Source organism: Leucoraja erinacea, chromosome 23 (genome assembly GCF_028641065.1).
Source record: "Leucoraja erinacea ecotype New England chromosome 23, Leri_hhj_1, whole genome shotgun sequence".
NCBI classification, from domain to species: domain Eukaryota; kingdom Metazoa; phylum Chordata; class Chondrichthyes; order Rajiformes; family Rajidae; genus Leucoraja; species Leucoraja erinaceus.
This window is the reverse complement of record NC_073399.1, coordinates 16,258,823-16,275,073: the sequence shown is the minus strand read 5'-3', so window position 1 is coordinate 16,275,073 and position 16,251 is coordinate 16,258,823. Positions and strand designations below refer to the sequence as shown.

At 41.9% G+C, this 16,251-nt stretch overlaps 1 protein-coding gene across 1 annotated transcript in view; it reads right to left on the bottom strand.

The window, feature by feature from the left end:
- tbc1d16 (TBC1 domain family, member 16) overlaps positions 1-16,251 on the bottom strand; it is a 114,205-nt gene that overhangs the window by 32,615 nt on the left and 65,339 nt on the right. The window contains exon 6 of the mRNA XM_055653959.1: positions 7,174-7,338. Coding sequence (XP_055509934.1) covers positions 7,174-7,338 — 165 coding nt within the window. The remainder of the gene's footprint in view (positions 1-7,173; positions 7,339-16,251) is intronic.

The window sequence follows — 16,251 nt, the reverse complement described above, 5'->3', positions numbered from 1 at the left end:
AAATACCACACTCAAGTGCAAGCCTGGATTAACAGCCGCTATTTATATAATGCCTTTAATGCAGCAAAAAACATCCCTAAAACATTCATGGGAATGCTGCCAAACAACATATTGACGTGGAGCCATATGAGGAAGTATTAGGGCAGCCAATCAAACTGTGGTCAAAGATATAAATAAATAAATAAATAAATAGATAGGGAAAAGAGAAGGAGATGTTTTGAGACCGAATTTAAGAACTTAAGGCTAGCAGCTGAAGAAATAGTTGCAACTGAATTAGGGATTCCCAAGAGACTGTAATTGAGGGAGGGTTAATATGTGAGAATTAAAAACAAAGGGCATACATTTAAGATGAGAGGAAGGAGCTAAAACAGATCTGAGGGGTAAGTTTTATTTTTATACAGATGATTTGAATCCACAGTTGCCTTCAGTACATATTTGTGCTTAGATTTAAGAATTTCTACAGATAAATATTCCCATTTTAAGAAATGGGACAAACAAGAATTCTGTTCATTGCTTCTTGCTAATCCTGGCTATGGTCTCAGCTGTGCCAAGAGCATCACTGTGTTGCTGTCAGGGCTCCACAGGGCACTCACTTCCTGCAGTTCAGCACTAATCTTCTCCCTGCTGGTGTAGAAACTCCCCAACTCTAGTTGTGGAAACTTACCGAGTCCCAAGTCCCAAACCGTATTGTGGCTATCACATGATAATGAAGCTGGGGAGGGATCAGCAAATCTTTCAAATGGGATAAATACAAGGCTTTGAGCAAAAAAAAAACTCCATAGATATCTGCTAAATGAAGCCAATGAAAAAGAGATGAGGCTCAGAACAAATGATATATTTAAAATTCCATATCTCATAATCTGTCAGATAAATTCAAGTACCTACTCTTTTTCTCTCTCGTTTATCATACTGTTTACAGTGTACTATGTTTACATATTCTGTTGTGCTGCAGCAAGTAAGAATTTAATTGTTCTATCTGGGACATATGACAATAAAATACTCTTGACTCTATATTGGGTTCTATGAATAAAGAATTAAACATTACAGCAGATCTGAGGGACAGACTTTCAAAACATTTTTTTCTCTATATGGATGATTACCGGTTCATTGAGAGGAGGCATTAGCAGCTAGAAATCAGTGATAGGTGTAAGAAAACCACCATAAGCTGTGCTGTTGACCAGCATGATAGAAGACATGCTGCTGGGATAATAGTAGTGCAAGCACAGTATGGAAGCATTACATAGGCAAATCTCATGTTAAATATGAACATAAGAAATTGTAAGAGGAAAACAATGACAATAAGACTGGCAAAAGTTCCTACGTAATCTGACATATTCCGTATCAATGTTAAGACTAAAAACCTTTCTACTGCCAGTACTTGTGTAAATTTCGGCTAACTTCACAACAATAAAACTGGCATTAAAAGGTGCAAATACAGCCAAATGCATCCGAGGGAACACATTCTCTGTCTGGGGTAGTCATTCAAAATACAACAGGAAGCCAAATGGCAGAGAGCAGAAATTAATGCAGATATATTTAAAAAGATGTACATTTTTTCACTTTTAAATAAAAAAGAACCTCAACTATTTAATATTCTCTTCAGCAGACCCAAGGTGAGAGGCTGGGGAGGAAACTGCAGACTTTTTCATGGTCTCTCTGCCAATCCTCATCTGTGGCCAGCTGGTATGATATGCTAGAGCTAGATTGTGATATAAGATACAGCCAAATTTTCATGCTTCCTTTTGACAAGGCACCTCCTTCAGTACTGCATCCAATGATAAAGCCAAGATCAGCAGTTAGCTGCCTGAAGAAATACAACTCATGGCTAGGATACAATTTTTTTCTAAATCATGGACACAATGTGCTAAACATGTTAGACTGATGGGTTGCTCCATTATTCCCCAACCGATTAGTTTGTTTACTTTCAGCATTGAAAATGAAATTCATTTTTCAGCCACATTCATATATTCAACAACAGATCAGCAGCAGCCAAGAGGAGATATTTTAACAAAAAATACCTCTGTGCAAAAAAAACAAGAATGCAGGAATAAACTCAGTCATTACATATCAGTCAGTTTAACCAGTGGTGGGTAAATTCTTGACGCAATAACAGGGAAAGAATTGACAAGTGTGGCTGGAGTAGAGATAGCCAGCCTGGATTTGCTAATGGGAAATTGTGTCCAACTAACTGGATAGATTTCCGCTGATAAAGAAACAGAAACAGATTGTTGATGAAGGAAATGAAGGGATGTGGACTTACAAAAGGCAAAGACAAATCTAAAGTGAGCATATAATAGGACTGTCATCAAAATTAAAGCCCATGGAATAAAAGCTGCTTTAACAGACTGGGTACAAAATTCACAGGAAGCAGAGAATAGCAGCAGTGGAGGGTTGTGTATCAGGCTGTAGAGTGAAGTGAGGGGGAGGGGGAGGATGGGGGTGGGGGGCTCAGAGCAAGGACTATTGCGTTTCTTAATATACAGTATATTAATGATTTGGACCAGGTTTATAGGAAACAAATCTCAAAATTTACAGATAGCATAAAACTGGAAGGTTTAGTGATCTGTGTGGAGGATGGTAACAGACAAAGGTTTCACAGATAAGCTGGTAGAACGGGTTCTTGGGTCACATATGAAATTTAATGCTGAGAAGTGCAAAGTATGACATTCAGGCAAAAAGAATGAGAAGACAATATAAACTATTCCATTATGCAAATAAGGATAAAGAACAGAAAGAACTGGGAATATAAGTATGTACATAATTAATTGAACGTGGCAGGGCCGTTTGATAAAATGGTTGAATAAGTGTTCTTGTATAAAGACAAGCATGAAGCGCAAGGAAGTCATGATAAACCTTCATAAATCTGATTAAGAATTTAAGAAATAGTAGTATAAGCAAGGCATTTAACAAAATCATGGTTGATCTTTTTTCTCATCGCCATTTCCCTGTTCTATTCCCACAACCCTTACTCCTCTAATATTCAGAAATCTATTACTCAGTTTTGAATACAATCAATGAGTTAGCCTCCACAGCTTTCCACAGGAAGTGGAAAATTCCAAAGCTTTGACTGAATTTTGTTTTTCTCATTTCCATCCTAAATAGCCCACTCCTTGTTTTGAGCTTGTGAACTCCCTTCAATCCCCGGACTCCCCAATGTAGGAAGGTTTCCTCCCCATATCTGTTGAGTCAAGCTCACTAGGAAATTTTGATCATTCAATAAGGCTTACTAAATTGCTTCTCATATAGCAGGTCCATCATTTCAGGAACCAGTCTTGCCAATCTTCGCTACACGCCCTCAATATAAAGTATATCTTCCTTTTTGGTAAAATGGCTAAATGTGTACAGAATATTTTAATTATACTCTCACGTATGCCTTAAATGATTGTAGACTTTCTCACTCTGAAGAAGGGTTTTATACCAAAAAAGCCACCTATTTATTTGTTCTAGCGATTCTGCCTGCCTGAGTTACTCCAGCATTTCATGTCTATCTTTGGTATAAATTAGCATCTGCGGTTCCGACACCTATATGATTGTACTAAGACTGGTTCATTCTCATCTTCAAATGCTCCAACAATAAAACCCAACATATCATTTGCATTCCCAAGATCCTGCTGCATCTACATGCTAGCTTTCAATGAACGTGTACAAGATCAACTAGATACGCAATCAACTAGAACAGCAACTCACCAATCCTTCACCATTTCCTAACCATATCCCATCTTAGCCATTCCATTTACACTCACTCATTTAAACTCTGATGTTGTTCAGTTGGAATGGGTGCAGAGAATATTTACGAGGATGTTGCCAGGACTCGATGGCCTGAGCTACAGTATATGGAGAGGATGGGCAGGCTAGGACTTTATTTCTTGGAGGGCAGGAGGATGATTTTATGGAGGTGTATAAGACCACTGGAGGAATATATTGGGTAAATACACACTTTTACCCAGTATAGGGGAATCAGAATCATAGGTTTAATGTGAGGGGGAAACAGGAACCTGAGGGGCAACTTTTTTTTTACGCAAAGGGTAGTTGGTTTATGGAATGAGCTGCTGGAGGAGTTGGGGGCAGGTACTATCACAATGCTTAAAACGTATTTGGACAGGTACATGGATAGGATAGGTTTAAAGTAATATGGGCCAAATACAGGCAGGTAGGACTAGTGTATGTTGGTCGACATGGGCAAGTTGGGCCGAAGGACCCGTTTTTACGCTTTATGACTCTATGGCACATTTGGACCACATTTCGCATCCTTTCATGAATTCATCAAGGTTCCAGTTCAGGCAGTCTCTTTAAACTCAGTGGGGCACCTTTTCCCATCCAACAGTATTTTTTTATTCCTTGGATTGTACATTTGCCTTTCTTTTGGGAAAATCTGCAGGAAGCAGTGACAGGAGAAGTGAACAGGCAGAAGGAGTGTTGGAGGAAGGGGAGGAACAGAGCCAGCGAGAAGGGATACGGAGGGAAGAGAAAAAAAAGAGAAAAAAAAGAGGGAGGGCAAAACACCAAAACATTCTAAGAGGTTTTGAGTAGTTATTTAACTATCTGGATAGCTGGATATTTTGAAGAAAGACACAAAATGCTGGAGTAACAGGCAGCATCTCTGGAGAGAAGGATTGGTTGATGTTTCGGGTCGAGACCCTTCTTCAGACTGAAGTCAGGGAAGTGGGCGGTACAGAGATAAAATGTAGTCGGAGACAATAAGACTGGTTGGAGAACTGGAAAGGGGGAGGGGATGTAGAGAGAGGGATAGCAAGGGCTACTTAAAGTTAGAGAAGTCAATAATCATACCGCTGGGGTGTAAGCTGCCCAAGCAAAATATGAGGTGTTGTTCCTACAATTAGCGCCGGGCCTCACTCTGCAAACAAGGAGGCCCAGGACAGAAAGGTCAGGGTGGGAATGGGAGGAGGGTTAAAGTGTTCATCAACTGGGAGAACAGGTAGATTTAGGCGGACTGAGCAGAGGTGTTCAGCAAAGTGATCGCTGAGCCTGCACTTGGATTCGCCGATATACAGAAGTCTACACCTGGAACAGCGGATACAGCAGATGACATTAGAGGAAGTGCAAGTGAGCCTCTGCCTCACCTGAAAAGACTGTTTGGGTCCTTCGACGGAGTCGAGGGTGGAGGTATAGGGACATGTGTTGCATCTCCTGCGATGGCAGGGGGTACCTGGGGAGGGTATAGTTTGGGTGGGTAGGGACGAGTTGACCTAGGAGTTACAGAAGGAACGGTCTCTGCGGAAAGGGGTGTAGATGGGAAGATGTGGCTAGAAGTGGAGGATCATGTGCTGTATGTGATGGCTGATGGGGCGGAAGGCGAGGACAAAGGGGACTCTGTCCTTGTTACAAATGGGGGGGGGGGGGGGGGGGGGGGGGGGGGGGAGGAGCATGAGCAAAGCTGTGAGATATAGATGAGGTTCTCACTAGGGTCTCCTTGATAATGGAAGAGGGGAACCCCCATTCCCTAAAGAATGAGGACAGCTTCGATGACCTGGTTTGGAACACCTCATCCTGGGCGCAGATGTGGTGTAGACGGAGGAATTGGGAGTAGGGAATAGAGCAGGGGTGGGGAACCTACGGCCTTAAGGCCGCATGCGGCTTTCAAGGCCATTAATTGCGGCCTTTTGAATGAATCCAAATTTTGTAGAACAAATCCTTTTATTTTTATTAATATGTTTTTGTTTGTCTATTATTATTATTTTTATTTTAATCTTAAAATAAACATATTTAAAATAATAAAGAATAAAAGAAGATTCAACAAAATAATCCTCTCCAGACTGACGGCCACAATTAAAACATTAGTAAGTCATGAGGGGTATTTTAACAGGGTGGAAGATTGCAACCTTCACGTGCTCCGCCCTGTTTCGACAAATAGAAACATAGAAAATAGGTGCAGGAGTAGGCCATTCGGTCCTTCGAGCCTGCACCGCCATTCAATATGATCATGGCTGATCATCCAACTCAACCAACCCGGCGTGCACAATCAAATAAGATCAAATAGAACAAGTTGTCCTACAACTTTAGGCTGTGCACACCATACGTAAGAAGAAGAAGAAGCTACTTTAACAAAATAATGTACATTTTGATGTTTCTTGGATGCGGCCTTATTAGATTACAGCTAATTTAATGCGGCATTCCAACATGAAAAGGTTCCCCAGCCCTGGGATAGTCTTTGTAGGAAGCAGGGAAGAAGTGTGATCTACATAGCTATGGGAGTCAGTGGGTTTATAATAGACTAGACCAAGTGGGACCCGTTGGGCCCTGTTCCCCAACGCGGGCCGGGGATGGTGTACGCGGTTGGCGTTACCCCAGGGGGGTTGAGGGAGCAGGGGTTTGGGGGGGGGGGGGGGGGGATGGCAGTCTCGTCTCGTCTCCCGATCGGCCCTCCCTACTCCCTGCCTTGTGGCCAATCACCAGGATCGTGGGGCAGCAACCTCGTTACTGTTGGCAACGTCCCATCGTGATGTCATTGTGGCAGTTGGCAACTTGAGAACCCATTGTGATTGGTGCAGTGTGAGTGGCACTGCGACATCATCAGTGGAAGCTCCTGGAAAAGGGGCTGTCTGTGAGAAGGCGGTTTTGGCTTTTTAAAAAAAAACTTTAATCATGGATAACTTTTGAAATATAGCATGAAATCTGAAGTGAACCTGATTACAGCGTGGAGAGGAATCAGAAGTTGAGGAGCAGCCCCTTCAGTACAGTGGCAGCAACCTCGTTACCATTGGCAACGTCCCATTGTGATGTAATTTGTAAATGAGATCCATTGTGATTGGACGTCTGTGAGATGGCATTGTGACATCATCACTGGAAGGTGCTACAAGACAGTGAAATCTAGAAACAGTAGGGAGATGTCGTTGATGGTCCAAGTGGAATTCTCTGCCACAGAAGGCAGTAGAGGCCAATTCACTGGATATTTTCAAGAGAGAGTTAGATATCGCTCTTTGGGCTAACGGAATCTAGAGATATGGGGAGAAAGCAGGAATGGGGTACTGATTTAGGATGATCAGCATGGTCATATTGAATGGTCGAAGGGCTGAATGGCCTACTCCTGCATCTATTTTCTACGTTTCTCTGTTTCTTTGCTGACCAAATCATAGGAAAGCATTGGATGTTATCCTTAATATGCCCATCCTTGGTTGCAAACTTGTCAACTTAATTCTTAAGTTATGCACAAACCTTGCGAAGTTTGTATTCCTCTTCCACCTGGCCAATTTCATTCAGATGGTTCAGCCAAATAGTCACATCCAACCGTTTATACATGTTCTCCTCGGGATGAGTCTCAGTCGATGGAAGGTTTGGCCGCCTTATTGAAAACTGCATGCAAGCCTTTACATCAGATACCTGGGGACAATAAGACTTGTGAGATATGTTTAATTCTGCAACATATATGTGGCTATTAATAAGCATCAAAACAAAAATGCAATAAACCTGTTCTACTGAAGTAAAATGTACAAAACTTAAATATCATTCATAAAACATTTAATCAGGTTGGCAGCTCATGTTTTTAACTGGTCTACTGACAGGTGAATTCCCAGGCTCCAGTTTAAATCCTGTGAATAAATGAACTAATTTTATTCCTTTTTTGAAAAGTCAATTACTTTGATTTAGTGCTAATTTCAGCTTGGTTGGTCACTTCTATCAAATAAATTCAGGCCCAGTAAAGCAGTTGCTCCTTAATGTTCATAGACAATCGCTCAATTAGGATTGCTGTATGCAGTGAAACCTGTTTAAACCCAAGCATCGTATCTGCATTCACTGCCACCCCCGGCGGTGCGTTCCAGGCAACAATCTCTCTCTGCATAAAAACTTGCTTCTCACGTCATCTTTAAACTTTCCCCCTCTGACCTTAAAACTGTGACATTTCCACCTGGGAAAAAGGCTGATTGTTTAGCTCCGCATTTCATAATGTTATATACTTCCAGCAGTTCTCCTAACAACCTTCAATGCTCCAGAGAAAAGAATGTAAGTATGTACCGCCTCTCCTTATAATTAATACCCACTAATTCATGCAGCATTCTGGTAAACCTTTTCTGCACCATTGCCAAAACCTCCACACCTTTCATGTAATGGGATAACTGTAGCTGCACACAATTCGTTAATTGTGGCCTAATCAAAGTTTTATAAACCTGCCACGTGATCCATGTCTAGATCAATGAAGGCAAGCATGCCAGATGCCTTCTTTACTACGCTATCTAATCATGTTACCATTTTCACGGAGCTATAGTCTTGGACCATAAGATTAATCTGTACATTGATACTGTCAAGAACTGCCACTAATGAATGAATGAATGAAGACGTTTATTGGCCAAGTATTCACATACAAGGAATTTGCCTTGGTGCTCCGCCCGCAAGTGACATGACATACAATGACAGTTAGGAATTACACATAAAACATTATGTTAGCCACACTTGTCATTATATTAATAATAAAACATAATTGATTAAACATGTGAATTAAATAAAATACCAGAGCAAAAGGCTACAGATATTTGGTTATTGAGTAGTACTACTACTCGTGGAAACAAAGCAGTTTTTATGTCTGACTGTGGCAGCTATGACAGTCCGGAGTCACCCTCCAGAGGGTAGTGATTCAAAGAGTTTGTGGCCAGGGTAAGAGGGGTCAGAGATAATCTTACCCGTCAATGGAGGGAAGGTTGCAGCCAATAACCTGCTCAGCTGATCAGACGATTCACTGCAGCCTCCGGATGTCGTGCTTGGTGGCTGAGCCAAACCTTACCATGATGGAGAAGGTGAGGACAGACTATACGATGGCCGTATAGAATTGGACCATCATTGTCTGTGGCAGATTGTGCTTCCTCAGCTGGCGCAGGAAGTGCATCCTCTGTTGTGCTTTTTTGACTGTGGCCCCGTAGCCCCGTAGCCCCCCATTTAAGGTCCTTGGAGATGATGGTTCCCAGGGACTTAAAAGACTCCACAGGTGTGACTGTGGTGTTGTTGATGGTGAGTGGGGCGAGGGGAGGGGGAGCTCTCCTAAAGTATACTATCAATTTCACTGTCTTAAGAGCATTGAGCTTCAGGTTGTTGCGATGGGACCAGGCGCCAGCTGTGTCACTTCCTGTCTGTAGGCAGATTCTTCCCCATCCTGGATCAGTCCAATCAGGGTCTGATCCAGGATGGGGAAGATTGTGTCATCCGCAAACTTGAGAAGCTTGACAGAGGAGTCAGTGGAGGGTGCAATCATTGGTGTAGAGAGAGTAGAGGAGAGTACGCAGTCTTGCTGTGCTCCTATGCTGAGGCTTTGCGGGTCCTAGATGAGCTTTCCCAGCCTCACATGCTGCTTCTTGTCCGTCAGGAAGTTGGTAATCCACCGACAGAGGGGTTCAGGCACAGTCAACTCGGAAAGTTTGGAGTGTAGTAGCTCTGGCACAATGGTGTTGAATGCAGAGCTAAAATCAACAAACAAAATCCTCGCATAGGTCTCCTGGTGGTCTAGGTGCTGGAGGATGAAGTGCAGGCCCAGGTTGACTGCGTCATCCACAGATCTATTGGCCCAAAATGCAAACTGCAGAGGGTCCAGCAGGAGGTTCATGATCACACTGTGTTCAGATTAAACTCCTGATTAAACTCCATCAGCCATTTCAACGTCTGCATCTGCAATTGATTTATATCCTGCTATATCCTTTGATAGCCTTCCTAACTGTCCTCAACACCATAGCCTTCCTCACTGTCCACAACAATATATATATATGGAAGGTACACAAAAAAGCTGGAGAAACTCTAGTGGGTGCAGCAGCATCTATGGAGCGAAGGAAATAGGCAACGTTTCGGGCCAAAACCCTTCTTCAGACATATATATATGGATGTGGATCTACAACGTCACTGTGGATCTGCTACATCTTAATCTTGTGAATCAGTCTACCATGATGGACTATACCATATGCCTTACTAAAATCCACATAGACAATATGTACGTACTGCCCTACCCTCAATCATCTTCGTCACCTCCTCAAAAATCTCAATAAAATTTATAAGACATGACCTGTTGCAGCCAAAGTCGTGCTGATGATCCCCAATTCACACATTAGCTTCAAAATTAATGTGAATCCTATCCTGTAAAATCGTCTCCAATAGCTTCCCTACCGCCGATGTGAGGTTCACCGGACTATTGCTATGCACAATACATTATTACTGATATTTACAATCAAGGAACCAATATATTTGAGTTATGAACTCAGGTTGGACATGCTAATTTACCGGTCAACTTTAATTGACCTAACTGATCAATAGCCATCTTTTATTTCTTCCCCAAAATTTGTAGTAGATTTTTCAAAAAGAGCAGAAAGTATGTCAATTTTTATTTAGTTCTCCAGCAGTGTTAATGTTGTTCATAACAATGTCCAGAAGATGAATCATGGGAATTTCAGAGCAAATTGTTGTTGGCACCATGCATACTTCAATCATTCTATTGTTCCTCGAGTTTTATGGCAGCCACTGATATAAAACACAGACTCTCTTATTCCTTTTAAATGCTTTGAACTCCATGATCTAAGATGCATGCTTGCAAACAGCATTTGGCAATCTGGAGTGGTCAAGTAACTTGATTGTAAAAGGTATTGAAAAGGTACAGACTGCCTTGATTTACACACTATTTAAAAAAAAAGATGCATCGAGATGTCTCTTATGGTGATGTTTCCACATTTCCTTCCTGCTATTAAATGCCAGTGCTCTTCTTGGCCTCAGCTATAAGTTGCACAGCTGAGATGGTGAGAATTCACCATTTGCAAAGTCTTGCCAAACTAAAGTACACACAGCTCACTTTGAAACGAGCAAAAAAAATCAAAAAAAAAAAAAAAAAAAAATCATGGTCTCTACAGGGAAATCATTTACTAAACAATAAAGTAATATATGTAACAAAAAGCATAATGTCCAAACACTAATAAATTTAACTGGAATGGTATCAAGAAACACATACAGAATGCAGTTAAATGGGTCTCCATAAAGCCACAGATGGCCCAGGCTATAATTCAGGCCAAAGGGATTTCACAAAACACTAAATTAATATGGCGTGTTTTAACACTCAGTGATTGCACTCCTAAAATCAATTAACAAAATGCAAATTAAATTATAGAGCAATAGCATCAGACAGCTAACCAAGATGCCCCAAGTCTAACTCTCTGCCTTAAATAACGTGAACTTAGTTATCAGCATTTGGTGAGGTTTCACAGTTTGTGAAAGCTGTTTGATAGAACAGCTTAAAGAGGTGGAGAAAGGAAGGAAAGAAAAACAGTTTCAATCAATTCCAGTGTAAAAGTACACCTTCTACAAGCCAATATGGACTGACATTTAATGGGTGAATTTATTGGCTCCAATCTTTACTCCATTTCTTAGAAAAAACATTCTGGATTTCCTGTGAAATCTGAAAACTATTGAATAGATGAGTAACACAATACTGTAATCTGGTGTCTATATAATGCCCTGCCCTATAATTGGTTTGCATACAGGCCAGAAGCACAAAAAATGCATTTCAGCCTCAAAAACAATGATAAAGTGCACAATAGGAAGCATTTTATTATTTTTAAATGTTTCCTTCAGCCCTCCTTGCTAACTTTTTTTTCCCCTGGAGGCGATGGCTATTCTGACTTGCCAAGTTAAATTCAAGTTAAATTCTAAGTCTAAGTTTTCAGATTCTGTCAATTGTGTAGCGAATGTGGATCCTATTGACCTAACTGAAGAAACTAGTGTATCTTGTGGTTGAGGCTAAATACAAAAAAATGCAGATTTATTCTTCAATAATCACCAAAATGTGAAAATGGGACTAAGATTTGGCAGCATCAGAAAAAGAATCCAGAAGAAACACTAAGCATTTTAGCCAAACTAAACAAGCACATTATGCCAAAACCATTCCCTCATAAATGTCCTCCTTGACTGAGGCCCACATACAAATGATGTAATCACAACATTTCACAGGACTTTCAGAAATTTATATGCACATCTGAGCCTCAAAAAAAACCCATAATGGAAGATAATCTTAACTAAGAGGTACTGATATGAAGAATTACCTGGTCAGAACAGATGAAAAAGGGAAAACCAGGAGAATGGACAGGAATCACCCCAAGAAGGTGAATGGAAATATAGTCAAGATACTTTTTTGAGTCAGCAGCTACCTCACCAACATGACAGGGACAAGTTCAATGATCCAATTATACTTTATTGACATCAGATTTTTCCTTCCCATGCTATCTTTACTGTTATCAATTCTGACAATAGTAACAAACATTTTATTTTTACACCAGATACACCTTGATTTGCTGAATGTTTCTATCACTTTGTTTTATTTATATTAATGCTAGAAAAAGGGACTTCTCAGTGCCTGGGTATGAAAGAATTGAGGCGGCCTAGTGGCGCAGCAGTTGAGTTGCTATCTCACAGTGCCAGAGACCCAGGTTCGATCCTTACTTCAGGTGTTGTCTGTGTGAAGTTTGTAGAAACATAGAAAATAGGTGCAGGAGTAGGCCATTCGGCCCTTCGAGCCTGCACCGCCATTCAATAGGATCATGGCTGATCATCCAACTCAGTATCCTGTACCTGCCTTCTCTCCATACCCCCCGATCCCTTTAGCCACAAGGGCCACATCTAACTCCCTCTTAAATACAGCCAATGAACTGGCCTGAACTACCTTCCGTGGCAGAGAATTCCAGAGATTTACCACTCTTTGTGTGAAAAATGTTTTCCTCATCTCGGTCCTAAAAGATTTCCCCCTTATCCTTAAACTGTGACCCCTTGTTCTGGACTTCCCCAACATCGGGAACAATCTTCCTGCATCTAGCCTGCCCAACCCCTTAAGAATTTTGTAAGTTTCTATAAGATTCCCCCCTCAATCTTCTAAATTCCAGCGAATACAAACCGAGTCTATCCAGTCTTTCTTCGTATGAAAGTCCTGACATCCCAGGAATCAGTCTGGTGAACCTTCTCTGTACTCCCTCTATGGCAAGAATGTCTTTCCTCAGATTAGGAGACCAAAACTGGACGCAATACTCCAGGTGTGGTCTCACCAAGACCCTGTACAACTGCAGTAGAACCTCCCTGCTCCTATACTCAAATCCTTTTGCTATGAATGCTAACATAACATTCGCCTTCTTCACTGCCTGCTGCACCTGCATGCCTACTTTTAATAACTGGTGTACCATGACACCCAGGTCTCGTTGCATCTCCCCCTTTCCTAATCGGCCACCATTAATAGTCTACTTTCCTGTTTTTGCCACCAAAGTGGATAATCTCACATTTATCCACATTATACTGCATCTGCCATGCATTTGCCCACTCACCCAGCCTATCCAAGTCACCTTGCAGCCTCCTAACATCCTCCACACAGCTACCACTGCCCCCCAGCTTCGTGTCATCCGCAAACTTGGAAATGTTGCATTCAATTCCCTCGTCCAAATCATTAATATATACCGTAAATAGCTGGGGTCCCAGCACTGAGCCTTGCGGTACCCCACTAGTCACTGCCTGCCATTGTGAAAAGGACCCGTTTACTCCTACTCTTTGCTTCCTGTCTGCCAGCCAGTTCTCTATCCACATCAATACTGAACCCCCAATACCGTATGCTTTAAGTTTGGATACTAATCTCTTATGTGGGACCTTGTCAAAAGCCTTCTGAAAGTCCAGATATAACACATCCACTGGTTCTCCCTTATCCACTCTACTAGTTACATCCTCGAAAAATTCTATAAGATTCGTCAGACAGACATTGTACATCCTCCCTGTGACCGTGGGGGTTTTTTCCAAGTGCTCTGGTTTCCTCCCACATTCCAAAGATGTGCATGTTTATTGGTTAATTGTCTTCTGTAAAATGTCCCTATGTGTGTAGGATAGAAGTAGTGTACTGGTGATCGTTGGTTGGCACGGACCCGGTGGGCTGAAGGCCTGTTTCCACGCTGTATCTCTAAACTAAACTAAGCACTATCCAAAAGTTGTCATTCAGGCTGCAAAGCATTATACAAAGTCTGATGTCATCTGTGCAGGAAACCAGAGCCTGTGTGCATCGTAGCGTACACAGTTTCTCGGGAATCTCTACAGCTAAGTCACGAATGCCAGAAATGGGAGAATGAGATCCTAAATGCAGTGGAAATCTCTCTCGTGGTTTCTTATACCAATGATAAAGACGTATAGGATTCCAACTGTGCTATCTTAATTCAACACGCTGAAGAAAGAAATTAGAATACAAACATCCCATTAACACTGTAGAACAGTGGACATTTTGAGAATATCAAAGAGTTCTTAAATTAATGGATTTTCTTAAATTAAATAAAAAGTGCTAAAGTAACTTAGCAGGTCGGACAGTATCCCTGGAGGACTGGAGGACATGGAAAGATGACTTTTCAGATCGGGACCCGAAATGTCATCTTGATTTTGAAGAAGGGTCCCAATCCAAAACATTGTCTATGCATGTCTTCCAGAAATGCCGCCAGACCGCTGAGTTTCTCCAGTTCTTTGTGGGGTGTTTTGGTAAACCAGCATCTAGTTTCTTGGCTCTACATCTTCCTAAATCTGTAAAGAGTACCAATTTGTTGAATGGATGTACTTAGAGTTAAACAGCACAGGCAAGAGAAAACAGGAAGAGCACTGTAGACATATAAGATGTCAGGCATAACATTGTTATTCAATTTTTATTGTTGTTCATTACTAATCAGTTTTCTTAGACAAAAAGACCATTGTATCTCTCAGAGTTTGCTAAAAATAACGTCCAGTTAATTAATTCTTTCTTGCTTCAACCTTACCAGTGGGTGATCCTTCTCCTCTGCTATAATTGGATTTCTCAGATTGAAGGTATGGAGAAGGAGACACAATTCTTTTGGAAATTGTCAGATTCTTCAAGATCCCTAGAGTTTTAAATAATGATCTGTGCAGTGCATCCACTGTCGCTCCTGCTACATATCATGCTGTAAAAATGTTCAAGACTTTTCTTATTAAAATGAGCCAAGTAAAATAAATTAATCAAAAATAGTGTCTGAAAACTGTCTGAAAAGGTAGCCTTTATTTGTAAAACAAATGGGATTGTGCGTGGGGCTTAAATAACGACATAAATTAAAAATAATCCTTAAATTTTGCAGTTCGTGATGTGAAATCAGGTGTAGCCCATCACGTTTTGATGTCAATTTTCATGAAGACAAATGTTTCTTTTTCAATTCATTTGCAAGAACAACAGTTTAGTACCTAAATATAATTGAACTTGGGTTGGTGTCATTTTAATTGTCTATCCCACATGCTTTCAACAGTTCAATGCAAGTTTGAGAAGCAATGGCTTTATTCTGACTTGGATCTTTACAGTTCAAGTTCAAGATACATTTATTGTCACATGCATCAATTTGTACAGTGAGATTTGAGTTACCATAGAGCCATACGAATAAACAGAACACCATACACAATCGAATTTAACATGAACAGCCCCCACAGCGGAATCAACGTTCCCACTGTGAGGGAAGGCAATAAAGTCCAGTCATCTTTCTCTTGTTCACCCGCGGTCAGGGCCTTTGAGCCTTCCGCAGTCGCTGCTACGGGCGGCCCGATGTTAAGGCCCACTCGCCGGGATGATCGGAGCTCCGGCGTCGGAATGGAGAACACTCTCAGCGGCTTGGAGTTTCTGAATCGGCCGCTTCCTACCGGAGACCGCGGCTCCCGAAGTCCACAGGCCGAGCTGGATGGAGCTCCAACACTGGCGACCCTTGGCAAAGGGTTCCAGGACTCCGCGATGTTGAAGTCAGCGCCGTCCGCGGCTGGAAGCCCCGTAAACCACCGCTCCATGGTGTTAAAGCAGCAGGCCCAACACTCCGGAGCTCCACACGGCAATCCCCGGTAAGGCATCGCCTGCTCCGTGATAGAATACAGTGCTGCGCCGCCGCTGAAGCTCTGGCCGGTCTCCGGCAGGAAAGGCCGCGCCAATCCAGTTGGTCACGGGGGGGGGGGGGCGAAGATGCGACTTGGAGAAAAGACGCATCCTCGACCAGGTAGTGACTGGGAAATGGTTTCCCCTCTTCCCCTTCACCCCACCCCCACATAAAAAAGACTAAGAAATCCTTAAAACATACTATTGACACACAAAAAAATAACAAAAGTGTGAAATGCCGGACAAGCTGCTGGCGAGGCTACCGCGTGCGGTGCCACCTGATGACGTGCATTATGTTATTATGTCATTACAGTTATTATGACAAGACAGAATTTAACAATTTGAGATAAACAGCCTTCTCAGTTTGTGTCAGTACTAATTTTAGAGATACAGTGTGGAAACAGGCC